The sequence below is a fragment of the Cheilinus undulatus genome, linkage group 22 (assembly GCF_018320785.1).
Source record: "Cheilinus undulatus linkage group 22, ASM1832078v1, whole genome shotgun sequence".
Lineage (NCBI taxonomy): Eukaryota > Metazoa > Chordata > Actinopteri > Labriformes > Labridae > Cheilinus > Cheilinus undulatus.
In genome coordinates, this window is record NC_054886.1 from 18,688,212 (window position 1) to 18,715,266 (window position 27,055).

Genomic DNA, 27,055 nt, shown 5'->3' on the forward strand with positions numbered 1-27,055 from the left:
AATTGTTGTTTGTAATGTGAGACATATTTGAACCATGAGTGAAGTTATCCACTGAGTTAGACTCTCTGTTAGTGACTTAAGGTTGCATGGTGCATATTCATCAGTATACATCGCCTTGCAATGCGGGTGACGCTTGCAAGAGGGGACCCACCTTGCCACATACAAATGTGTAGTTTAAATTCATGTAGTGTGGATCAACATAGACGCATTTAAGGTGTTAGCTGTGTATTTGAATTTATTAAGAGGTGTGATTTTTACTGAAAAACCTGGTTGGAGATCTATTCTCTTGTTCTTGTCAGTAAGGAAAGATCATATTGTATTGTACAAATCCTGGATCTCAGGGTGAACCTTTCTGCTCTGATGTTGTCAAGGTTAGAAGTACCTATATCTTTTAAAACCATTATTAGACACAAAATGTATGAGGGTCAACCTAAAAGATGAAGTCAATCTATTAAATTTTGTTCAGTTGTTGGTGCCAAAAAGTCAGAATGCTATAGATTATAAAGTCGTATATTTACAAGAAATCAAACTCAGAGTTTCAGAGTTTAAAAAGTTGGAAATTTGCAAGACTAGCAAACTGTTAGCAACCATTTCACCCAATCTGCTATTAGTGACTGTTACCTGCGCCAGTGGTGGTGATCAGTTTGGGCTTGCTGCGTGCACCGTCACCTTTTGTTGTGTAGGCTGCCACAGTAACTGAGTATGTGGTCTCAGCCTGCAGCTCTGTGATGATCATTTCCTGTAACAAAGCCAGACTTTAGTTACAGGACACCCAACTATGTGATTTGCAGATTTTTGCACTTAAAGGAGATAAAAGCGAGATGTGATGTCAGCGTAGTCATCACAGAGGGCACAACACACACATTCTCTCAGCATATACTTGAAGTTGATGCATGCTTCAGTTATAAAAAGAATGTGCTGAAAAGCCTTGGCAAATAAATAACATCAAAAACAGTTTATTTTGTGCTCAAGAAAAAAAAGCTTTGTCAGTGAAGACTTCTAAAATCAAGGGTGAAATAAAGGTCATCAGAGTTTACTTTGACTTTCTTTTAGTCAAAATGTTAGTCAGGGATTCCATCTGCAGTTTTCTGCGGAATATCTTAAGTTAAAATTGCACTGAAGCTTATGTTCACACCAGGTTTTTTAACTCCTAAATCCACAAAAGCCACATGCCATTCATGCAAAGGATGACAGTGAGGGAAAGCAAGATTGGCATTTTGACATGCTCAACTACTCACATGTTCAGTAGAATCATCATATTCCCACTGATTATGATATAAGAATATGGAGAGAAAAGAGACAACAAATGAAGGCAGGTACAGACACTAATCACTGGTGAGAAAATTTACACACACAGTTTGTCTGTCACCAAAGAGCTAATGTTCTGGTGATAGAAATGATATAGCGGACGCACTTTATTTAAGTGGACCTTAATTACCTGGTAACTTAATAATAAATAAAGTGGTCATCACTAAGTAATATTCTGACATTTTACCAAGTACTTAGTATTATTAAGGAAGAACCTAAATAGTAAATAACATATTAAATTATAAAATTGTAGCAATTCTCTGGTAATCAGGTGGTATTCTCCCTAAACCCTTATCCTCACCCCTATCCTTTAACCCTAATCCTTGTAATTTTGTGGCAATTCTCTGGTATTTAGCAGGTATTTTACCGTAACCCTCGTACATTGTGACAACCCTCTGGTTAATTGGTGACATTTTATCATAACCTCCCTAACTCTTATCTTAACTCTTGTAATATTGCAGCAATTCTCCGGTAATTACGTGGCATTTTACTTTTCTTTGACCTGAACGCTAATGCTCTTAACATTGTGGTAATTCTCTGGTATTCAGGTGGCCCTTTACCCAAAATCTTACCCTAATTCCTACCCTCTATAACCCTAATCCCTAACCACTGTAAATTGTAGCAACTCTGGTTATCAGCAGGTATTTTACCCTAACCCTAACTCTAATAAATTGTGGCAGTCCTCTGGTCAGTAGGTGGTATTTCATCGTAATCCTAACTCTTATCTTAACTCTTGTAATAATGCAGCAATTCTCCAGTAAATATATGGTCTTTTACCCTAACCATTACCTAACCTTTGTAATTTTGAAAAAATTCTCTGGTAAACAGGGGTATTTTATCTTAATCCTAACCCTCATAATATTGCAGCAATTCTGTAGTATTTTGGTGGCATTTTACCCTAACCCTCTAACCCTTGCTCTAATCCTCACCTCAACCTTAGCCCTGATAATTTAATATGAAAATAATCTTATTTGATGCCTGTTTTTTTATCAACATGTATGTAACCAAAATGAAAACATTAATTAATTCATTCAAAATTCATATTCTACCCTAACCCTCCTTTACCCTTACCTCAACCCTAACACTTGTAATATTACTGCATTTCTCTGGTAATTAGGTTCTATTTACCAAGTAATTGCTTAGAAATAAGACAGTGATTTTCTTTATAGGTTGTTTGATAATTCCTAAATAATTTCTTTATTTTGGTTCACTAAATTAAAGCGAGTCTTTCCTAAATAATTTTTAAGTAAATTGTAGGGTTAGGGGTTTGGGTGAGGGTTACTGTAATATCAATACCACCTAGTTTCCAGAGTTCCCACAGTATTTTAAGTAATTACATAATAATTTATACATTATTACTTGGGAAATACTTCCTTATTATAAAAGGACAACTCCTAACAAGGTAAATACAACCTTTTACTTAAAGAATTTTTCCATTAACTACCCCTTATTACTATAATATTCTAGGTAATTTGGCCCACCAAAATAAAGTGTTACCAAAATAGCATTGTGCAGGTACTACATTTGTCCAGCTATTTATCTGATCTGAAATAATTTGCTTTTCTCATTCCAAATAAAAGCTTTTCCTGTAATGCTTGCATAAGTTTCACAGAGAAAGCAATGCTAAATGTCTGAGAGAGGAGGTGTCTGGCTGGGTAGTGTTACCTGGGCATCATCAATCAGTATGTCCTTGATGACTGGCTGTCCTGTGGGCTCCCCATTAACCATCCTGACATAGTGCACCTGGTACCCTCGGATCTGACCGTGCTGCTTGGTTGGCATCGGTGAACGCCAGATCACTTTAATTGATGAGGAGTTGACAGCCTCCACCTCAACTTTACGAGGTGGCCCGCTAGGAACTGGAGGAACACCATGGGATAGAAGACAAAAGGTCAAATTATAGAGAACCCCTTCACCCTCTTTTTTTTTTTTCTTAAATCTTGCCCAAAAGCCGTAGCGCAAAATGCTGCAGTGACAAAAATAAAAAAAAATCACAAAAGTGCAGCGAACTGCAACAACCACTGCATGACATCAATATTTCAACAATGGTAAGGGGAAAAAACAACAGCAAAAACAGGTCTGACAACTGACCTAATCTTGAAACATTAAAAATGAGTAGTGGATTTTTTTAAAACATGGAATAAAAATGTGTTTTGTCAAAATTGAAAAGTGGAGCCAAAGGAGGGGCTTCAAGGGTTTCAAATGCTTGAAGCACAACAAGAATTTTGGCTATGGAGTTAGGAAAAATGAGTAAAAAATGATTCTATCACATGAGGGGGGTGAAAAATATATTGTAAAAATGGCCTTCAAAAAAAAAAAAAAAAAAAAAATCTTCCAAGTTTTGGTGTTCCCACTGTCCAGAACTTGTCCTTTGTCAAGTTCCAAAAAAAGTGAGTTGTTTAGTAATGCTGCTGTTGAAAAATACTCAAAAAATGTTTCAAAAATGACAGTTGGGACTGGAAGTTGGAGGCCTGGAAATGAAAAATGCCATACCATTTGTTGAAATTGAGCAGCGTAGGGGTAAAAACCAGAAAAGGGTGCTTTTGCAAAGTGAGTCAGGCAAGAAAATCCAAAAATGGGGTTAAAAGTAGCAAGTGGCGACAGTCGTATTAGAGGCAGGCAGAGGGGTAGAGAAGTGGAAGAAGTTGTAGATCTAAGCGAGCTTGTTAGTATTTGACGGGGCAGGTTAAGAGAGGTGTACTGATTTTGCAGCTGGGGCTTTGTTTGAGCGAACACATACCATCCTCCTCCGTGCGGATGAGCTGTGGAAGGCTTTCCGGTCCTGCTCCGACATCTGTGTGAGCAGTGACCGTCACACGGTACTCTGTCCATTTTTCCAAGTTTTCCAAAAGGTACTGGGAGCTTTCTGGAGGAATGCCGGGGATTTGACGAGCTGTAGTATCCTCCCCTTCCGTGGCGGCGTATTGGATGCTGTATTGTGTTATGATCCCGTTTTGTAATTCCAGAGGGGGTGGCCGCCAACTTACCAGGATGTTGGTGGAGCTGGGGCTATAGCACTTGACTTCCTGAGGCGGGCCCGAGGGTTCTGGTGGGTGGGTTGGATTTGGTGCAGGTGTAGGTGCAGGGTAGTTTTTGTTTGGTCAGGCCGTTTATTGAGTTGGATTTTTGTTTCAAAGGAGATTCAGTTTTGGTTTTGAGCGGGTTGATGATGGTAGAATTGACCAAACAAAGGAAAAAAAGGGAAATAAATGACACAAAATGAGGATAAAGCACAAGGACTTATGTGGATAAATCAAAAACTATAATGAATCAATGAAACATCACAAATAAAGATAAATCAAAAGGCAAAGACTAACACAAAAGTGTACACAATCATGATGAATGGAAGGTGTTGACTGGGAAAAAGGACAGCTTGAACATAAGGAACCTACCTTTGTCATAAAAAATAAATTATAAAAACAAAGGGAAACAAAAATCATATTTCCTAATACATTGTCTCTTAGAATCTTAAATTCTACAACAAAACCTAAAATTATTTCTACAGAAATAATTCATTCCAAAATAAATGTCAGAACAACTTTGATCATTTGGCAAGCAGTTACCATCAATCCAAAAACATAAAGGTTGATGCTTCAGCTAGTTTAAAACAAAAGAAATGTTGTATTCGTCACCAACCTTTCCGAAGCCTGTTGGTTTGTGGTAAAAGCCTGATTGTACAACAGAGAACTTCCCAAGGAGACATGACTGATTTATTAAATTCTGATAACAATGGCATGCACTTCATCATCATTTACCTTAGAGCAATTTTCTTTACCCACCTGATCTCTGCCCTGGACTTTAGAGACCTCAGATTTATTTTACATAAACAAGCACAATAGTGTTTTTTTTATTTTTTTTGTTTTGGGGAATTTTCAAGCAAATCAGCAGCACTTGATTTCAATACAATTTGCAATAACCCAAATCAGATTTTTCTAATCCAATCAACTTCATAAATCTGTGGTCTGTTCAGTTTAAATGTCCCTAACAATAGAGACAACACTTCCTTTGAGCTTTCTATGACGCAGGTACTTCATAACATTATTGAGTGAGATATAAATTCAACCAATAACAAGCCTCTATGAAAATAATAAAAGAGCCCCTTTGACGTCAGACTCTTGCTTTTGTGTCTCTACATAGAAAGCTCAGTCTCAAGAATCTCCTGTTTTTGGCTGCCGTGCAACGTCAAGAGACAAGGCTTCCTAAAATGCCCTTTGTTCACAAAAAAAGTATCACAGACAGGGCACTGATCTAAATAATTCAAAATTTCCCGGTTTATTTTTGCCCAGGCTGTTTTTGCACAACAAAGCTGGAGAGGTTAAGCCTTTGCAACCTTGTCTCCTGACTTCACAGGAAAGCCTGTGTACGCTGTCCATGCAACCTTTTCAAAGAGAATACTGCATGGACAGGTAGACGTCGTATTTACTCTTCAGATGTTTACATCTTTTCAAATGCATGAAAAGGAAGAATTGGCTTTATCTGTGCGCAGGGCCTTCTTGTCAGTTCGGTCACTTTTTAGATTTTGCAGCACACTTTAAAATGCATTTGAAAAATGTGTTCCCTCCCAAAAATTTTAAAGTCAATCAGATAAGGAAGAAGACCTACGTGTCTGAGGAGTCTCTGCAGAGATCTCATTGGTGTAAGCCCCAACTCCATGTTTACTACGGGCAGCCAGGCGGAAAGTATAAGTGGTGAAGGGCTTCAGCTCCTTCAGCAGGTATGTTGTTGTTGGTTCAAAGCTGATACGTCTCTGTGAGAAAAATTTCAAACAGTCAGTTGATATACAAACACAGAGAGTTGAGCAATCATGTTGCGCTTTCTGATATCAAATTAAATCTGAGAGTATCATGGTTGACTTTTAGAAAGTTAGTCAGAAATAAGACTGACATTCAATTTAGTATAATTTAAAGTGATTGACAAATTACACAGTACACTCCATTTATTTTAGGCTTGTTGCTCATAATATCTATCAGACCAAAGACTCAAATGAAAGGAAACAAAAATGGCTTCAATTTCTTCCATTAAGAACATGTCATACTGGGAAAAATCAAACAAAAAGCATTCTTAGTCTAAAAAAATCAATTAATTCCTATATGATGGTATTTTTTGTTTCATGGTTCCAACATAATGGATGAAAAAATCCATAATTTCAGTTTCTTTTGTTTATAGCACCACATAATTGAGTAATTTAAGTACATTTGTATCTATTTTTAGCAACATTTATGCCTGTTTTTCTGCAGTTATTATGCAGATACACTATATGGACAAAAGAATTTGGCCACTCCTGTTAACTATTGAATTCAGGTGTTTAGTATAGAATCAGGCACTCAGCCATGCAGTCTCCATTGGTCCACTTTAAACAAACTCTGGTTTGTTTACCCAGATATTTTGGTTTGTTTGGTGTGGTGAGAAAGCTCACAAACTCTGGTGCGCTTCGCTTCCAAGCAAACCCTAGTGTGGTTCGTTTCAGGTGTGAAAGCTTAGTGTAGCAACAAAGGTAGGTATAAACGGTATCAAGCGTGATGATTTATGGATATAATTGTGTCATTTAATATGTTCAAATGCATGTTGGTGCCTTGCTCTGCGTCTGTGTAACCATGGCAACATGTATTAGTCTTTCACTCTCTTTATGGCTCGCCTTTTTCTTCAGTTCCGATTCATTCGTCTCGTGCAAAGAATGACATGCTGGACAACTCACTGCCTTGCTGTCTGCTCATAATGCCCCAAAGCACAAGCAGAAATCCCAAGACAGCATAAATTTAGTGTTGTATTATTGTTTATGTGGTCAAGAAGACCAGCAGGAGGAGATGGATCCTCTTCTACTTTTCTTCTTCACTGCTGTTTGGGACGACAGTGCCACAAACTGCTCCATGTTATCCATGGTTTGGTTCATTAGACCAAGTGCAAGGTGAACACAAACCAAACCACAGGAAAGAGCAACAGTGCTGCAATTTGAGCCCCGAACTAAACCAAGTCCCCAAGACCTAAGTGGGTCGTTCTGAGGACTGCTCTTTTTCCTTTGCATTTTTGTTTCTTAAATAACTAATTGTAAGTTTTTTCACTGAAATATTTTTAATCATTATTTTGGATGGACCACTTTTTGCCAACCTTCATGGGTTCCCCAGTGTGGCTAGGCCCCAAAAGGCTTATGAGCGACCTTGCTTGGTAAAAGAATCCTCTAAAGGGACCCCATTTTTCAATTCAGGGAGGGCACAAACACTTATAAGCTTCATTCATCATTATCAATCATCATTATTTCAGTTTCTTTTTTAAAATTAAAATTTCACAAATTTATACTTCAAAAATTTCAATACCACTTGTGTTGTATCGATACAGTCTTCATACCTGTACTGATCACTGGCGTCTCATAAAGACACAAAAGTTAATTTTACATCCCTCAAAAATAGAGAGCCAAGAGAAGGACACTCTTGGCTCTTGACAGAAACACATCCTGAATTATCAACTGGTGGGTCAGGACCTTAAAGTTGTTGCAGAGCTTTCTTCAGCAGGTTGTGGATGTGTGTGGGAAAAGGAAAAGCTGGGGCCAAAAGTCACTGTCTGATGTTATTTTTGGGATTAATATGGTGTAGGTAGGATCACAAATGCCTGTTGCCATTTGCCATTTGCCATTACAGATAAAAGAAGCAGATGTGCAAAATGTGATTTTATGCTGACAGATTAGCAAAGTGTGACATAAATATGACACAAAATATGGGTTCTCTTTTGGGACAATGTGACTAAAGAGAGTTGTGAAGCCACCGAAAATAAATTAAGTGATGTTTAATAATACCTCAGGTCCACATGACATCATCTTCATTATATGTATTTGAGTGGTGGAACTGCTAATATATTTGGGTCATGAACTGTCATAATTCAAAGGGGTGGTCCTGAGGCTCAATCAGCTGAGAACAACTGGTCCATGTCACATAAATACATTGGCAGCCAATGATTTTACACAATCAAGACGGTGTGCAGAAGTTTGTTTGCAATTTTGGTTATGAAAAAAATCGAAGTTATTCAACATTGATAGGTTACTTCCTACGAGCGGTCCGGTTCAGTTCGGTGCAGCACGGCATGCATTTTTTGCGTTTTCATAGAGCAATGGCTGAGCCAGACTGTCAGACAACTGGAGACCACAAACCTGTGCTATTATTAGAAAGTGGAAGCGTTTAGGAACAACAGCAACTCAGCCATGAAGTGGAAGACCACGTAAATTCGCAGAGCGGGGTCAATAACTGCTAAAGCACATGGCGTGGAAGTCGCCAACTCTCTGCTGATACCATAGTATTCTGAATTTCCTCTGGCATTAATGTAAGCACAAAAACTGTGTGGCAGGAGCTTCATGGAATGGATTTCCATGGATGAGCAGATGCACGCAAGCGCTGGATGGTACTGGGAGAAGCACACCGACACTAGTCTGTGGAGTAGCACTGTGCAAGTTTGGTGGAGGAGGGACAATGACTGGGGGCTGGTTTTCAGTGTTTGGACTAGGCCCCTTATCTCCAATAAACAGCAGTCTTTATGCTTCAGTATAGCAAGACGTTTTGCACAATGCTATGCTTCCATATTCTGGGCAACAGTTTTGGGAGGGCCCTTTTCTATTCCAACATGGCTGTGCCCCAGTACACAAAGCAAGGACTATAAAGACATGGTTTGATGAGTTCTGAGTGGAAGAACTCGAATGGGCCGCATAGAGCCCTGACCTCAACTCCATTGAGCACATTTAGGATGAACTGGAGTGGAGATTGTGAGCCAGGCCTTCTCATCCAACATCAGCACCTGTCCTCATAAATTCTATAGAGAATGAATGGGCACAAATTCTCACAAAAACACTCAAAAATCTTGTGGAAATCATTCCAAGAAGAATGGATGCTCTTATATGTTCAGAATGGAGGGCAACACTATATTGAAGTACTTGCATTTGAACACAATGCCATTACAGTCCATGCTGGTGTAACGGTCAGGTAGAGAAAAACTTTTGTCCATATGAGATATATGTGACAAAGTCAAGTAGACCTACTTAATTTTACAAATCTTTGTTGCTTGTGGTGAACAAAAAACAACACTAATATACTAGGCTATATCATGAAAAAACTTGTACTGTTATTTTTAGCTGTATATATATCCTACATAACAGGTTGCAGGAATGACTCAGGTCATGAACTAAATACCTCCTCTTTTTCGTCCCTCTTCCTGTACATAAGTTCATATCCTGTGATTTGATTTTCTTGTCCGGTCTGTGCTGGGGCGATCCATGAGAGCAAAATACTTGTTTCTGATTTGGCTTCTCCTTTGAAGTCAGTTGGTTGGGAGGGAACTGTAATTAGAAGAAAATGTTATTGTATTACTTTTTAAATCTTGCACTGTTCAAAGTTATAGCAGCCATACTTGCACAGATGCCACATTAGGATAGAAATGATTGTTCTTCAGAGGGTAATCAACTAATGAGGATTGGAAAGACAAACGTGGTTTCAAAAATCTTTGTAACATTTTAAATGGAATTGGGAAGCACAAATAAATGTATGGTTCTCTGAAAGTGAAAATAAACCAGACTTACCTCCTGTCTTTGCTATGATTTGGAGATCTGGAGAAAGCGGTCCATCACCTACAGAGGTGTAGGCTAGGACCTTGATGTAGTAGGTCTTATTGGGGATCAGTCCTTGGATGGTGACAAAGTTGGACCCCCGGACAATCTGCTTCTCCCACAGGTTGACGTGCTGGGTGGAGTCCATGGTGTAGTAGACTCTGTAGCCCATGATCTGTCCATTAGCCTCCTCCGGTTCGTCCCAGTGGATGACCGCTGTGGTGGCGCTCATCATGTGGCCTCTGACCTGCCTTGGTGCCGTGCTGGGGGCCTGCTCAGCTGTTTTAGCTTCAATGCTCTCACTTGGTGGCCCTCGGCCGATGTTGTTTACCGCCACTACGCGAAACTCGTAGTCCGAATATGGGCTGAGGCCTCCTACGCTGTACCGAGTGGTGGCTACGCCATCTATTTCCTTGTACAAGTCCTCTGAGTACTTGGATTTGTGTTGGATGATGTAGTATGACACTGGTTCAGGATTGCCCGAGTCCCAAGTGAGTGTTATGCTGGTGGCTGTTCGCTCTGTCACTACAGGAATGCCAGGAGCTTTAGGCAATGCTGTAATAAAAAAAATTACATTAATATATTAAACAGAAATGCAAAATACAGCAAACACTACAAGTTTAACCTCTGCAGAGTCATTTATTTAATATTACAAGCCTTAGGGATTTTATTTTAATTTGCAAATAGTTGAATTATATTGATCACATTAATTTACCAGCTCACTGTGCTTGATACTCATGATATACAGTAAATCGCAAGTCGCAGGGGAGCTTTCTGTGAGGTGGGTGGATCGTCTTAATGATCCACTTTTCCAGTTTACAATCATAAAAACAAGAAAGTTTTGTATGAATTAATGTGTGAGATTAAAGGCTTACACACCCCCTGTTCAGCAGCTGAGCGCCCTGTTGTCGTTAATCTCCGATCTCCCAGTGTTTATCACTTTAATAATTTAACAGGTAAATTTATTGCTTTAATTCCCCGCACCATGGCACATGGCAAAAGATTTCAGGGCAATATATTGTCTTTATATGCCATCTGAAGTGTGCTTCTGGGGGAGCTGGCTGCCAGACTGCTATATTGTGACTAATATCTCTGTTATGTCTAGGAAAAACAAAGCAGAGTGAGTGTGTACGTGAGCCCGTCCCCTGTGAGCACGTGAACACGGCGACACCAATCTGGGATATCTCTTTGGTACGCTGCAGCGTAGATATGATTACACTCAGATAAGTACCATGCCTACAGAGGACACCAAACAATACTCACAACGTTTCACACCCCCTCCTGCTCTCTACCTTGTGCTAACAGAAATGGTGAGCTTCTGGCTTTGTAGCTCTCCAGCTGAGAGATAAGCGCTTCACTATATTCTCAATCTGGCATCTAAAGCACAGCGGCTGGAACTAAGGAATCCTCCACAGATAACTTATCTAAGTAAATAACTTTCTTTAAGACTCTACCAGTTGTCTCTGCAGTCATACTACCGTTATCTGGAAGCAAAATTATACATTAAAATAGACGACATGCAGGGCATGTTTGAGGGAACTTGACATAAATGAGTTACTACCAGCATGATTCTCACCTTCTTCCTGGCTTGGTTTAATTTGGGCAGGGCAAATATAGGGTCCCTATGAGGAGTTACCCCATGCTACAACAATATAAAATCACAGTGAATCTCTGTACAGTCTGTTGTTAGCTGATGTCACTGCCTTCATTGAAAGTTAACAGTGAGCTATATGCCGTGTTTTTGTTCATTGTGAGGTAAATTTCTCACATCTATCAGCCACAGTGGCCTACAGGTCATTAAAAGTACCATAACAGAGAAAATTGTGCCAGAAAAACAAATTTAATCTCCAACTGTGCTCTAGCCAGAGTTCCCGGCAAGGTCAGGGGGCAGGCTAATTGTTGGACTGCTTGTCTATTTGTCACTTGAACCAGATGCAGCAGGAACAAACAGTCCTGGATGATTAAAAGAAGCTGACTGTGGCTGTGTCTCTCTCAAAGCAGTAACAGTTTAATCCTTTATGTCTGTTAGTGTTGTGATGCCAAAGTTTAGTAAAGAATCCACTGATTGACACGTTTTATTCCTGCCAAGTCTGTCACAATAAAAAACCTCCTGTGCCAATCATCATTGAAGACTTTTATTCTTAAGAGCAACATCAGGAAATTAAGTGTTTTCAGCAGCAACTTAACAACAAAGACATCTTGTAAACAGGAGAGCGATATTACTTCACATAACTCAGAAAATTAGATTTAATTCATTCATAATTATGATTTTGAAGCTAATTTTATGAACAAATATTTTCATGACCGAAATTTGACCTGGTGGTTCGTAACACAGTGGCCTGTCATACAACAAACCTAAATGCAGCTTTGTAAAATCCCTTTACAGGGACTTTAAACAAAAATAAAAATCTGCTTTACCTTTCACTGTGATCTGCGCCACAGCTTCAATCACCCCCAGGGTCGACATGGCCACACAGGTGTAATTGGCTGACTGCCGGACGTCTGTGAGCTCCAAGACGTTCCGTCCAATGGGCATGTCGTCCTCTGGCGTGAGGTCCTCAGCGCCCAGCATCCACTTGACATATGGCATGGGCGAGCCCACTGCCACGCATGTGATATTGACACTGCCGCCTGGCATGATCTCATTGTCTGTAGGTGGAATGGAGAACCGCGGTGGCACCCGGCGTACTGAAAAGACACAAAACACGGAGTGAAAAACATGCAGGAAGTGGAACAATGTAAGGAAAAAAGTCCTAGTATTCTGCTGACTAATTTTTCAACATTAAATAAGAAAGCAGTGGAATCTGAAAGATAACATTTTTCCATCAAATGGTGATTTCAATGGTGGATGGGTTGACATTAACATGAGAACATGCACAAAATACTTTGGTACATACAGTTTACACATCTGGACAGCTGACAGCCCTCCTCAGTTGTGTTCAGAGACACAACTTTAGGCTGCGTACTTCCAGCTGATGTGAGCTCATGTCCTGCTTCACATTCTCACATCACACAGACAATGAAACTACGATTCCCCTGGGAAGTCACAACTAAAGCCAACTGTGTTTTTCTGTGCTTTAAAGGCCAAGTCAAAGTGAGGCTGTCAAATGTCATGAGTTCACACACTCAATAAAACACATTTACTTGTCCCATTTCTTGACCCTGCTGGCAGATACAGAGCTGCTCCCGCAACACTAAGCTAACTCTGTGATGTGAAGTCATGGAAGTTCAAGGTCTGCTGTGTTTGCTTTTTGTCTTAAAATTCAACTTTGCAAGCCAAATTTTACTCTAAAAGTAAAGTCAAACATACTTTTACAGTTCATTTACCGATAATAATCACTTATTACTCAAAGCTGAAAGCAGTTGACATTCAGATCGGGCATTATTCATTTTTTAATATCATCACACCCTTCCTGAATTTTGCCGGGGTAAACTGTATTACCGCCAGGTGTTCAAAATTCACTTTACAGGCACTTTCTGGCATGCACATGCAAGCACCGTGAGCAGATTGTGGCATTTCATTGAATCCTTTATTAAAATGCTTTGAGTCTAAAAAAGATGATGTTTTTAAGACAAGGTTTCCAGTAGCGTTGGAAGTAATTTATAGTTAATGTTCTTAGGATTAATATGTAAAGTGTGCTACATCAAGACAGAGAAACAACATTTCCCTCTTTTTCCTCTCCATCTATGGCAAATATTTGTGCTCTGTCCTCTCCCCTCCCTCTCCTCCTCTCTGATTTGATCTGAGAAATTATAATCAACCATTATCATGTAGGATCTGGGAATGTTAAGTAATGTTCCATGTGCTTTAAAGCAGGTGAAGATAGGCCTTTACTGTTGTTCATTTCCATGTTGTGCTTCAATGGGGAGCTCAATCCAGCCATTCACTTCACATGAAGCTTCTAAAAATCTGACAGACTACTTCAGCTCCTAAAATAAACACTAAGTACCGATAACCTTCATCAACATTCCACTTAAAGAGGGGTAAACAAAAGTTAAAACATATTAAAAAAAAACTTTGTTAGTTTTAGTTGTGTCAAGCGTTGCTGCTGCAGCGCATTGGATTATTAATAAACTTTCATCATCTTTTCTTCAACTTTCATCTTTCTTAATGATTTCTTATCACTGATCTACACCCAAAAAGAAGAATTTAAGTGTTTCAAACTCATGTTGTCTTGGATTACATTATAGCCACTGGTGCACCTTTAACAGTTTGGCTTTAACAGTTAGACTAGAGAAGACTGTACCATGGTGCCAGCCCTGTGCCAGCTGTGCCACGGTCGTTTGCCACATTAGCCTGACATCATCAGCAGAGTTCTGTGATCGCTTTTATAACATCTTAACACAAAGGCGCTGGTGCTGCTGGTGGAAATGGACACATACTCTTAAGGCATTTATTCTAAAAGTGCGCTCATTATTCAGCACAGTCATCATGATGGTAATTAAAGCAATAATGTGGCTATTCTGAATACCCTATGATATGGTATTACCCAATCCTGCCCATTTCTAGCTGAAATACAATTCCTGCGTGAGCTTGCTGTTACCCAGTGAACTCTGCCCTCTCGTCTCAAACAGATCAGGACTGGGTTGGATTGCACAGCGCTATAGACGTGCCTCCAGTGTGTGAGAAGTGGGAATTACATGTAAGGGAGTTTCTTCAAACTTAGCAAAAATTTCAACTTTGAGTCAAGGGTAAACTGATTAGATTTTTGATTGTAGGGTCAAGGTGATTTGGCCTCATGTTTATCTCTTGCTTGTGAATGCAATATCGCAAGAAAGCTTTTAAGGAATTTCTTTTAAAATTGGAACAAAAATCCACTTTGACACTAGCATGAATGGAATTGATTTTCAGGTACAAGGGCAATGTGACCTCTCTTTTCAGTACGAGATTGTAAAACTGCATTGAGGGATTTTGGCCAAATTTGGCTCAAAACTACAATTGGACTCAAGGGTGAACTATATAAATGTAGGGGTCAAAAAAACGTTGCTTTGTGCGTCAATTCGACCCCCATACACTTAAAGAGCTGTGAAATTCAAAGTTTTTTAAAGAACACTCACCTACACCAGTAAAGAAATAAGATTTCTACCAATCACGCTTCTTTTAGACACACCACAGTACTTTTGATATACTTCACAGGGGAGTTTAACTGCCAGGTGGGATCAATTATAGGAATGAATCTGTGTGAAAAAGTTCATATCATTTGACAACCCCTGTACATAGATACCCTTAAAAACCTCACAAAACAAACGATATCTGTTACGTTTTCTAAAAAAAGTTACACTTTCAAGTGACCTTCAGTCTATAACATTAAATGCTTTGCAGGAATCCACCATGCATGTAAAAAGAGACATAGCTTTGTGAGACAACCATGTGTGTGGGAGGAAGCTGCATGAAAAAAATAAGTAGCAAGAGAGTTGGGAAAGAAGCTGTGGTATCACGAAGTGTTAATGGAAGGGCTGGCATAAGGTACAGGTTCTGGGAAAAATAAGGGGGAAGCAACATAAAGAATATATGATCAGCCAATATACTTTAGGTGTTATTGATGAAGATTTGTGTGCAATAAGATATAAGTTTAACTCAGGGTGGATAACTTAGTGCAGCAGGCATCCAAGGGTAAAGTTTAGTCAATGTTGCTGCTCATGAAAATCAAAAATTGACTCAGTATTATCCTCTGGTTACCTTAAAGACTATGCAGGACTATGTCACTTTATTTCATGCTAATCTGCCACTTCAGTGTTCCTGTGACTCTAAGCTTTGTGCAGGTTTTTGCTGCATTTGTGTGCAACATACGCACGTGCTTCCTGCTCCTAATTCACAACGTTGGCTCAGTCGGGCAGACTGCAGCTCTCCAGAGAGCCAAATGAGGGGAACTGCTTGCATTATTAAATACAGCGTTTCTCTCGCTCAATATTTAATTAATATCCAATTGGATCATGCTCCCCAAAGAAATAATATTATCCTGCTCATTTGAATATCATTACATTTGTCAAGTCTCGTGGATAACGCTCTAAATGCATCATTCTTTTATAACTTCCTGCGCTGAAACATCCGCATCAGAGGAAGTGTAGAATCTCTGAGGGCGAGGTTGTTTTTACAGCTTTGTGCTTTGACTTTAGTGCCAATTACAACAAAGGATGGATTTTGCTTCAACATTTATTTTCTATCTCTGAAAAACTTCAATTGGAGGGAGGACCACTGGGAAAATTTGAGTGAAGTGATGCTTAAATGGCTGTGTGGAGAGAGGGAGAAGCATAGAGTCCATAGAGAACGGCTTCTTTAGCAAATTAGTCTGGGGACCATAGAAAGCAAGGGCAGTTTTTTCTTCTGGTGTTCGTCACACTGCTTTAATGTAAATTCTGAATCATGAAGTTTCTGATCATATCGATGCAGAGAAACAAGCAAACAAGCACTGACAAGATTAGCATGTGGAAAGCAATGACAAGCACCATGCAAATAAAGCCCCAGTCAAATGCAAATATTCCCTCCCACCGCCCCACCTCAAAGATGCAAACATGCACCACCTGTTGGACAGTCAAGCACTCTGATAAGGACCACAGCCATTCTTAACGTGAACATTTAATGCGCCACAAATATCAAAATGAAATCAGTCGTTCAAAGAAGCGAGAAAAAAAAAGGTTTGAATATGAATGAACTTCTGTTTTGTGTTGTGTTCAAAAAGTAAAAATCCCACCAACCTTCTCGCAGCTCTGAGGGATGTGGGGAAATTGGTGCAGAACAAAATAAATTAGGAAAGGAGAAAAACAAGGAAAACACAGAGAGTAAAAGAGCCATGTTTTAGGTCTGTTTAAACAGTCGAAGGACCTTCGGTCTCAAAGATGCAGGAAGCCCTGCCCAACACCCAAATTATACCCGGTCTGATCTCAAAGATGGTGAATAAGAAAGAACTTTCAACTTAAATTCTGCCACGTAAGCTTGTAATCTCTTATTACCATATTTTTAAAAATCTATTTTTTTCAATGTAATGCTTGAAAATAAAGGTAATCATATGGTAATAGAATGTGTCTGCAATGCATTTTATACTACTTTGGCATGTCTTATCTGGCTCTAAAAAATATGTTGAGATCAAAGTTGTCCTTCCAGTGTTGACTATTGTGGAGGTCAGAAAGGTGCCGTTCTGTGCTGGGGAAAGAATTGGGACTGTTATGCAAGGTTTGTCCACCCTCTGGTTTCAAAGACACTTAGTAACTAAAAACAGCAGGCAGTCTAGTCATAGGTGTTAGGCTTAGGATCATCATCAGGAAGGACACATAAAAGAGCAGCTACTGTAGGTTCAAATCAGTGCAGGTAAGTCAAGTGCAAAAACAAATCAAAAACAAACCATACTTACAATGGCCTAACAGCTGTTGGCCCCAGACTGTACTGGCTGATTTAAAGATTTCTCATGAATTTTAAGTATTAAAGTTAATATTATGTTTGGCTGTAGCAAGCAGGTGTAAGAGACATGCATTTCCTACCTCTGACATAAAGATTTGCTGGAGCAGAGTAGCGGGTTCCATCGTTGTTGGTCGCCACGCACTCATACTTCCCCTGGTCGGACTCTTCGCTCTGCTCTATCTGGAGGGCTCCTGGTGGGGAATAGCAAACGGGGCAGTGGAATGTGCTTGGTTAAAAAGAGGTTGTTTCTGCGCTAACAAGCCATAAAAAAATGAGCAAAAGAACTTTTTCATCCTCAATGCGGGTCAATGAACAGCCTTTACTTCTAGTTTGCCTTTCTCCTTTACAATGCCTTTAAAAAGTATTCACTCTCTTGGATGTTTGACCCCTTTTACTGATGTTATAAATCAATCAGAATCAATCTGTTTTCTTAGCATCAAACCTCTTTAATGTTAAACAGAAAACAAATTTCCACAAAGTAATGTCAATTAAATAAAAATATTTCAGGTGAATTAAGTGATTGCATAAATATTCAGCCTCTTTAAAGTGATTGACCTTATTCAACAGAGGTCCAGCTATCTGGTGCTAATAGTTTCACAATTAGTGAAATGGGGATCACCTGAGTGCAGTGAATGTGTCTCAAGTTATGAAAAAAGACTCCTGTGTCTGGAAGGTCCAGTCACTGGTTAATCTGTATTCATGGCTACCATTACACCATGAAGGTAAAAGAACACCCCAAGCTACTCAGAGAAAAGGTTATTGAAATTATATATCAGGGGATGGATATAAAAAATTTTAAAGGCACTGTGCTTTTTGGCCATGAGACAAGATGCTTTGCTTGGCAGCCACCACCATAAACACACCATCCCTCTGTGAAGCACGGTGATGGCAGCACCATGTTGTGGGGATGCTTCTTGGCAGCCGGCTCTGGAGGCTCATAAAGGCACAGAGTAAAACAAATGCCAAGCTACTTTGTAGAAATCTATTTTCACTTTGGCATTAAAGCAGTGTTAATAATGTCAGCTAAAACTATGACTGAAACTATTCGTCAACGGCCTTTTTTCCATGACAAAAACTAGACTAAGACTAACAAAAAAGGATCTGTGATGACTAAAACTGACAAAAAGTAAGTTTAGTCTTTGTCAAAATGACTAAAACTAGACTAAAATGTGATGTAGTTTTCGTCGAACATTCTAGATCCATGATATTTCTCTACTAGTGGTAAATCTGTCAAAAAAACAATGCATCTATAGCTATTCTGCCTCTCAGGAGTAGAAAGCAGGGACCCTAGGTTTGACAGAGTGCAGAGAACACACTACCAGACTTTGTACCAGATTTAGACAAGAGAATAAATGCCTGGACATAAAGTAAAGACTAAAATGTGAGGACTTTTTATGGACTAAAACTAGACTAAAATGTCTTGAGTTTTCATCTACTGAAACTAGACTATAACTAAAAAGGGTAGAAATGAATAAGATGGGATTAAAACTGAAAGACATTTCATCTAAAGACTAAGACTAAAATTAAAAATGTCTGCCAAAATTAACACTGCATTGAATAGTTTTTTGGGGCGAATTTTTTCTGTCAACAAGGCCAAATTATATTGACCATGACTGATTTATAAAATCAATAAAAGGGTAAACATCCAAGGGGGTGGATACATTTCATAGGCAGTGTAGGTTTTAGCAGTTGGACAGTTTGACAATATTCTCCAAACTGCATTAATCAGACACTACATTACTGTATCCATAATGATAAATTATCTTTAAATGTTATTCCCCCCTTTTTTACCACAGTCTGATCCACTCTCTGTTTTTAATTTGAGACTGTTGTTAGTAAAGGTGAGGGGTAGCTGCAAATGGTATTCATGTAAAACACATTTACCAGATCTTAAGTAACACAAAGCAAAATAAAATGGCAATTTGTCAACTAAATCCAAAGAAAAGAAAAGAAAAAACCCTAGGTTATCTTCAGTCTATTATACATTTACCTTGTTGGTGGATTTGTTAGAGAAAAATGCTGATAACTTTAAAATGTATAGACTCTAAAAGACACTCATCCTAGTGCCAATGTAAAAATGTCATATTTCACTTTAGAGAACGGGGCAAGCCCTTCAATATACAACATGTCACTGGACTGGTCAATATGGGGATGAGTGATACTGCTTCAGGGAAACATGGATCAAACAAAAGAGGTTTACAGTATAAGAAAGCAGCATAACAAGGGAGGACAATTGAAAGAAAGAAATTTAGGTATGAATTTTAGCATATTCAATCACAGATCAAGTGTAACATTCATCTAATAGAATAATTTGGGACTTCTTTTGGGTGAAGTCGCTTTCAAAAAATGCAGCTGGTACAAAAAAATTGAAAAATGCTGCTCGTATATGCGGAAAAAATGTTAATTAGAGTCCTATGTAAGGCAAAAGCAACATATAACCCTCTGTAACAAAATGTTGACATGCAAATCTTGGCAAGAAATGTATGTCGGCACAACTTACAACCTTCTGACAACCCTTAGCTGAAAAATAAAATGCATTTGTATTAGAAGACAAAATTCAAAATATCGGCTCAAGCCGACAAGAAAGTAACCAACCACTGCTTTAGCTTGTGAAAGCTACAAAAGACACCCATAAAAATCCACCAATGGGATCAGCAGTGTGGTGTCACATGACCAAGGGAAAAATGGCTTTTATGCATCAACAACTCTCCAGCTCCCCGTCACACGGCAAAAATGAGCCAATCAGGTCCTCGCCAGACTCTACAGTTTGCCTTCCCCAAACCCTGAAGAAAAAAAGTCAAAAAGTAAAATAGTCTCCAAACCCAAGAAAAGTAAGAAAAATAGGTGAAAGAGAAAAAAAAGCACCGTAGAAACTTTATCAAAAAAGTGGTTGTTTGGGCTTTTTTGTAGAGGTACAGGAGAGGAAAGCAAATAGAGGAAATGGAAAAAAAAATAGTTTGCAAAGATAGAAAGAATTCTTTGGGAGAAAAAAGCAGAGGAGAGGCAATGTTGTCTTCAGCATGCCTGCGTGATTCCAGAGCATCTGTGCGTATTTTTAGTGCTGAACAAGAACAGCTAAGGGGAAAAAAATGCTTGGTTGTTTTAGTTGGACAAAAAGAGGGACACATGATTCGCTATGGTCAAAAAAGAAAACAAAAATGAACGGAAAAAATAGAGTTTGAAAAAATAATTGTCATTGGATATGCTTATTTGAGCCAGGGCAAGCATATCACAACTGAGCTAAACAGGCTCTTGAAACCAGAATACAAAGGAGTAAATAAAGCATAGACAAAAAAGATGGAATACAAATTTAGTCAACAAAACAGGACAAATAAGAAGGAAAGTCCATATGAACGAAATGGGATTTGGTCTTGGTAAACAGGACAAAGATGGGGGTGATTCGACTGAATGGATGGGTTGACAGCAAGAATGAATTTGTATTATTTTCATTCTGTGAACGTCAGTTCAGCACTCTTACCTCTTATTGGTGTACCACCTGGGTGGATAATATGAATGCAAATAAGATTAGAAAGAAGAAGCATTAGTACGAGTAGATAGAGGCTGGGGGCTTTGGAAGAAGAATCAAATTAGATTTAACAGGGTAGGTAAATAAAGGTACTAGAGGAAAGAGAAAGGAGATATAGAGAAAGAGAATAAGAACTTTTCTGTAGTCTAGTGGCAGAGAAAGACAGGATTCATCATAGAAAAATCATAGGTCAGAGAGAAGAACTTGTACCACAGGGGGAGGTGCCATTTTTTTGAAGTGGCAATGGCTTCTGAAGAGAGTGGTAAGACTTGGAGGACTTTGTGTGTGAGATTAAGAGCAGACATATTTAAAAAAAAATCTGAGATCCCTTTGCTTCATCTGAGCCTAGAATTCCTTGAAATGTCCCATACCTAATGTGCTGGTGTTAAAAGATTAAATAAGTGAGTAAGTGGCAGGTCAGTGAGTGAGTAGCATGTGAGGACAGGTCATTGCTAAGGTCAGTAAATGACAAAATAAGCTAAAGTTTGGTGATTATAATCTAAAGATACTGAATCTTGTACGCCTTGAGGTGTGTAGCCCTGAAACTAGACTATCTGTTAGTAAAATGCATGCCATGCATTTTAATAGTTGTTGGAAACATGGAAAATTAGTGGGGGGTGATGTGTGCTTTAGAGCTAAGCACTTACCAAAGGATTCTGTAGATTTAAAAATATAGAGAGAAGAAAGACAGCATAAGAATACGATTATATTCTTTATGGAAGTTTAGTTGACAAGGTTTCGTTAAAGCTTTAATAACTCTACGTGAATCAAAGTCGCACATTAAGAAATAAGGGTTAGTTCTACACAGTTGTGTTGAAAACATGTCAGTTAACAAGACGAAAGGACAGCTGTGAAATCTGTGAAGACAGATGGTCAAACATAGAAGACTTAAAATTTACAAGTTATGCTAATGTGTTGCCGTTAGCCCAAAAGAAGCGGCAAGCCTTTGTTTTAAGTTACAGGATAATCTCTATTGAAATCAAAGCTAGGTGAATGGTATATTAGGGTGCAAATCAAAACAAAGCTGGCATTTACACATTAAAGCAGGGGCTGTAAATTCAAAGAATTAAGGGTAAGGAGAAGCCTTATGGAGATTTACGCACTACTGTGGCTCATTATACACAGTTTATCATTGACTTGTTGCACACATATGAAAGCAACATTTTTAGTCAGAGGAAGTTTGAAATTTCAATAAATGCACAAGGGCGGTGTTTAATTTATCTTCTTGTTTTCTTGGTTTAAAATCATGTGCACTTAGCAGATTCTGAATGAAGCCAAATGTTGAATATTAATTGTTAAATTAAAAAAAATACATAAGAAATGAGGAGAATGGATAAAAAAATACTGCACCAATGCAGTGGAAAGGAAATCAACTCAAAACAGCAAAATAATCCGTTGTTAATAGTCACAGCAGTGAGCAATGAAGGCAGAAGTTAGGGCAGAAGCCAGCAAACAGAAGGGGAAACAATCCCAACAGCCCAAGACAACACTGGAAGACAAAAAGGAGGGGGGGGCACATATACAGACAGCACACACTGGGGCGTACAGAGAGTAGAGGACAGGAAATAGTAGAAACAATGCCATTACCTACAAAATGAAAAGCCAAATGAGAAGTTAAATTATGGGAGGAAGAAGAGGATGAAAGAACAGAACAGGGGGGAGCAGATCAGATAGAGGGTAACAAGAAAGAAGCCTCCCTGTTTGGTAATTAAGTTTTCAGCACAGGAAACCTACCTGATCTGAGCTGTTTAATGCGCCCATTGTTGTTGGTGGTGTTGACGGGGAGGAAGTCTTTGAACCACGAGATGTCGGGGTCGGGGTTGCCACTGGCGGCACAGAGCATGGTGGCGGTGCGAGTTCGCTCCACCACTTTTAACTGTGGGCCCATGTCTATGGTGGGGAAACCAGGGGGCAGCTGGTCCTCTGGAAGAAGATGAGAGACATCGTAGCAGAGGTCAGAGTCGGGAAGTCACTGATCCTCCTCCAAATGAAGAGGTAGAGCCAGTGGAAATTAAAGCCATAAGACTAGAGAGCAAGGGAAGAGGTGAAGGACAAAGCTAACGCTAGAGAGATCTGAGTCATGAATGTAGTGTAGCAAGAAGAGCACAAAGTAACAAAGTAGTTGTATTCTGCTGCTGTATTTATTCTCAGTAGCCCACAACACACATTTGGAGTTGACAAGGACAAAATATGAACACGAACGGACATGGGGATGACACTAATTTTTCACTTTTAATTTTTGCTAGGTAAATAAAAGGGCAGTTAAGAAATAAACATCATTGCTGAGGACGTTCCCATGCGTTTACTTCCCTACTAGGCTAAATGCCTATTTAAACTGTGTTTAACTGACTTGTTTAAAGGGGATAGAGTGCTTAGAAAACAGTCAAATTCATCACAGGGTCATTGTGTCAGCAAGTATGATGTGAGCTCGATATGCTGCGTAGCGCATGGCTAAAATTAGCAGCTATCTCCACAGCCATAGTTCCTCTTTGCAGATTAATACTACCTCAGCAGTGCCATAGGCTGATTGCCTGCTTCACAGCTTCCTCATTGATGTAAAAATTTGTGCAAAAAGAGCCTGAACCAAGTATTTCATGCATAAAAGAAAAAAACTTTTAAGAAATTTGACATTTCTGTATATAAAAAAGAACGTTTTAATCAGTAAAACGTTTAATTTTAACTATGTGAGATACTGGTTTTAGATTTAGAGTTACTCTGACGACTGCTCAACGGTCATTTGTGTCACTTTTATCGACTAATACACCTTTTTTTCTACCCATTCCACTTGAATCATGGAATGAAGAATTGTTCCACTATAGTCAAATATTTGAGATGTACCTGTATTTAAACTCTAATAAAGGATAGAAGAAACAACAGCTCCACTGGCTACACTTGTATTCAGGTGAGGTGAAGCTTTGAAGTTCTTTGATGATGGCAGGAGCCTTTGCTGTATTAGATGAGCTTTCTTTTTCCCTGCCTTGTCTCAACTTACCGACAGAACAAGGGCGGGCTACATCATGCTGAGATGTTGGAGACGATAACTCACTTTGCTCCATACTCCAAACACGATCTTTTTAGCAAAACAAAGAAACTCAAAGCCTTGAGCAGCTTTGTCTGAAGCTCACCGCTCTGAACAGGAAGTATTTTTGGCTCACAGCTAAAGATGATCTTGAAGAGAGTACAGAGTGGAATATTCCAAGCACACATGCAAAAACGTCTGCCTCTCCGCAATGTTAGCTAAGTGTTAATCTGCAAAACAAGACCTGCTTTCTCTGAATGCCAATGAGGTTTATGTGCACCTCAAGTTTTTCCTTTCCCCGCTGTGATATGGCTAATTAGTGTCTTGCGTTGCTCTCGTAAACGGCACCTTTTTGGAAACACTTTCTTCATTAAATTTTCATGAGGAGACATCAGTCTGGAAACAGCTTTGAGATGCCATAGCCCGCGCCCAGCCAAACGACAATCATGGCTGCCTTCCAACAATGCTTTTGGGTATCTGGCATGAGAAAGCACCTCGATGGATAAATCTTCTCAGAAAGAGGCTGTATTACAAATGAGTGACTTCAGACTGAACTGCAAAACTTTCCCGTTGAAACTCCGTGTCCCTGCCTGAACTGACATGTGTTTAGACAGTGATGGAAAGGTACAGGCTTCTAAACAGCCAGGCACCCTGCAGTGCTTCTTAAATGGGTTTAATGAATTCCAATCCTATATAAAGCATACATTGGACTGTGGTCATTTTCTTGGCAGTTATGCGGGAACTCTTGGCCCATGCATCCTAATATGGGTTACAGAAGTCCTTGACATGGTGCCACATATACCGTATGTTATCTGTGCTGCTTTCAGTATCCATTAAGGTAATGAGAGATGCTCCAGCTTTGCCCTTGTTAAAAGTTTGTGGCTATGTGGAACCGTGTTTGCTGGTTGTTTGCACAAGATTGTGGTGCTCATTAAACCAATGACCACTTCATTGATTGACCTCAGGCACTCACTGGCTTCCCACCTAATAGTAGTTTACATCATAGTGACACAGTGAGGCTGAAAATTTCTTAGTAAAATAGTTTTTAATTCCCTGATTTTTACTTACATTACTTGTAGACTAAATACTTTTGTGGCTGTTTATCACTGCTTTACATTTTGAATGAGTGAAGTGTAGTGTATCCAGTTTCAGTTTCAATGAGACTGGCATAAACTGGACTGAATTATCCAGCCTCTCTAATGCTACAACAATATAAAATCATTGAGCAGTTTATCTGAATACAGTCAACTGTTAGCTGATATCATTGCCTTCATTGAAAAATAACAGCCTGTAATGCTGTGTTTATGTTCAGTGTGAGGCAAATTTGCAGAATCTACCAGCAATGGTGGTCTATGGGTCATTAAAAGAATCATAACAGATATATTTGTGCCAGAAAAAAGTAATATAACTTTTGTCCCACTGCAGCCACACTGGTTATAGTCCACCATAAGGTCAGGGGGCAGGCTAATTGCTAGAGTGCTTGTCCATTTTTCACTTGAACCAGGCGCAGCAGGAACAAACATTTTACCTGATGAAGATGTGTTTTATTTAAATTGTTTTTAGTCCTGGATGATTAAACAAAGCAGGCCGTGGCTTTGTCTCTCTCAATGCAGCAACAATGACACCCTTCCTCTCTTGAATTAACTCTAGTATAGCAGCAGTTTTATCAGAACCGGACCATGTTTCTGTATGAAATAAAGATTAAAAACTTTTCATGATAGAAAAGATGTTTCAGCTCCTCTGTTGACCTGCTTTGGCATGGGTTTGCGATCTTCACGAGTGGGGCCCGTCATGAATGTGACAGAAAGAATGCTCCTCCAATGACCTTCCAAGAATTCTCTGAACAGTCATGCCTTTCCCAAACACTCTCTATGAGAGCTTTCCCAGATAAATGAAAAATATATTCATGCAATGGAGATATGAAACAGTCTATCTGCCATGTCGGTTAAGTTTAGGTCGGCCTACCAAGTTTATTCGGCTGATGCTACGAGGCTAAGTATTACACACTGTACCTTTAAAGACCACACAGCTTTAAAGAAAGTAAATTTGAAGAGGGAGAATCTGAATGAAGACCAAGAACAAAAAGTAAAATCACTGTCTTTGCTCATAAAACATCTTTTGTTCTACAATCAAGAGAAAAAAATAGTCTAGTTTGAATAACCACACTTCTGAAAGTGCCCATTCAAATGGAGAAAGATGGGGAGGAGGGGAACAAAAATTTAATTGCACATGGTAGCTACTGTCCAAGTTCCCTTCAGCCTTTTCAAGGTCGAACACACAATTAGTCGATTCTACAGTGAGCCAAAAGTATACCTGATCAAACACAATAGCCAGAAGCGAGCCTCGGAGCATGCATGCGTGTTGAATATTGTAATTGGATGTGACAATCCATGCGAACTAAAAAGCAACTCCTGTGAAATTGCATTGTATTCTAAAACAAAGTGCTCAGGAGATCATAATTTAGCTGTCGGAGGAGTCAGAGTCGTTCTCATGCTGCAGTCTGCATGTCACCAGTTACTCTGCTCTAAGGAGAAAAGAATAGGGTGGGCAACAACTTTTACTTTAAATGATAAATGGTCAAAATGATAGCTTTCAGAGTCAGCATCCAAACAAATATTCATGTCTGATTTTGTGCCAACTTGATGACTGGGTCAAAAGGGCACTTTCTCAAAGCCATCTTCTGTCTCCTATAGGAGGCGAGTGTTACATGATGCTGTCCCTATTGCAGGCAGCTGATATGACTCCAGGCAGTGCATTTAAAATTAATGATCTGTTACAAAGGTTTCTGGCCTGTTGAATGCATTCTTGCTTAGCCCAGAAATGTATTTTACAGCTGCTTTGTGCACTCGTGCTCGTAGAAAAATAGCCACGAAGCCATGACATCAACTGTACGGTATCTTAAAAGTTTCTCCCACTAAACTTTAGATTGAAATACCAGATTTATTCACAGAAACACCTTGATGTTCTTTGCAACTCTCAGCTCATTTGCTTCACAGGGAGAATTACTATTGTGCTAACAAATAAAGGAGGAGAAGGTGAACACTTTGTGCTGTGATTAACAGCTTGTGCTGTTTTCCTTTCAAGGCCAAGACACATAAGAAAATGTGATTAATCATTGTTTAATTTGAACCTTGACAAGTTTGTTGTATGTTTTGTGCAAAAGTTGAGCTGCTGACAAGTTGTTAAAAGTAATGAATGAAAGAATTAATCAACAAGCAGGGACTT

At 39.2% G+C, this 27,055-nt stretch overlaps 1 protein-coding gene across 33 annotated transcripts in view; it reads right to left on the reverse strand.

The window, feature by feature from the left end:
- Window positions 1-27,055, reverse strand: part of LOC121504518 (receptor-type tyrosine-protein phosphatase delta-like) — a 225,803-nt gene that overhangs the window by 52,651 nt on the left and 146,097 nt on the right. For 11 of the 33 annotated variants that reach the window (XM_041779338.1, XM_041779340.1, XM_041779337.1 and 8 more), the window contains exons 5-17: window positions 22,546-22,734; window positions 21,459-21,467; window positions 20,764-20,781; window positions 17,366-17,476; window positions 16,586-16,597; window positions 12,308-12,577; window positions 9,863-10,444; window positions 9,477-9,622; window positions 5,911-6,055; window positions 4,049-4,354; window positions 2,974-3,167; window positions 1,239-1,265; window positions 622-739 (exon numbers count right to left, since the gene is read on the reverse strand). In XM_041779338.1, the coding sequence (XP_041635272.1) occupies window positions 622-739; window positions 1,239-1,265; window positions 2,974-3,167; window positions 4,049-4,354; window positions 5,911-6,055; window positions 9,477-9,622; window positions 9,863-10,444; window positions 12,308-12,577; window positions 16,586-16,597; window positions 17,366-17,476; window positions 20,764-20,781; window positions 21,459-21,467; window positions 22,546-22,734 (2,127 nt within the window). The remainder of the gene's footprint in view (window positions 1-621; window positions 740-1,238; window positions 1,266-2,973; window positions 3,168-4,048; window positions 4,355-5,910; window positions 6,056-9,476; window positions 9,623-9,862; window positions 10,445-12,307; window positions 12,578-16,585; window positions 16,598-17,365; window positions 17,477-20,763; window positions 20,782-21,458; window positions 21,468-22,545; window positions 22,735-27,055) is intronic. The other 22 variants (XM_041779349.1, XM_041779367.1, XM_041779366.1 and 19 more) reach the window with 10 other exon arrangements.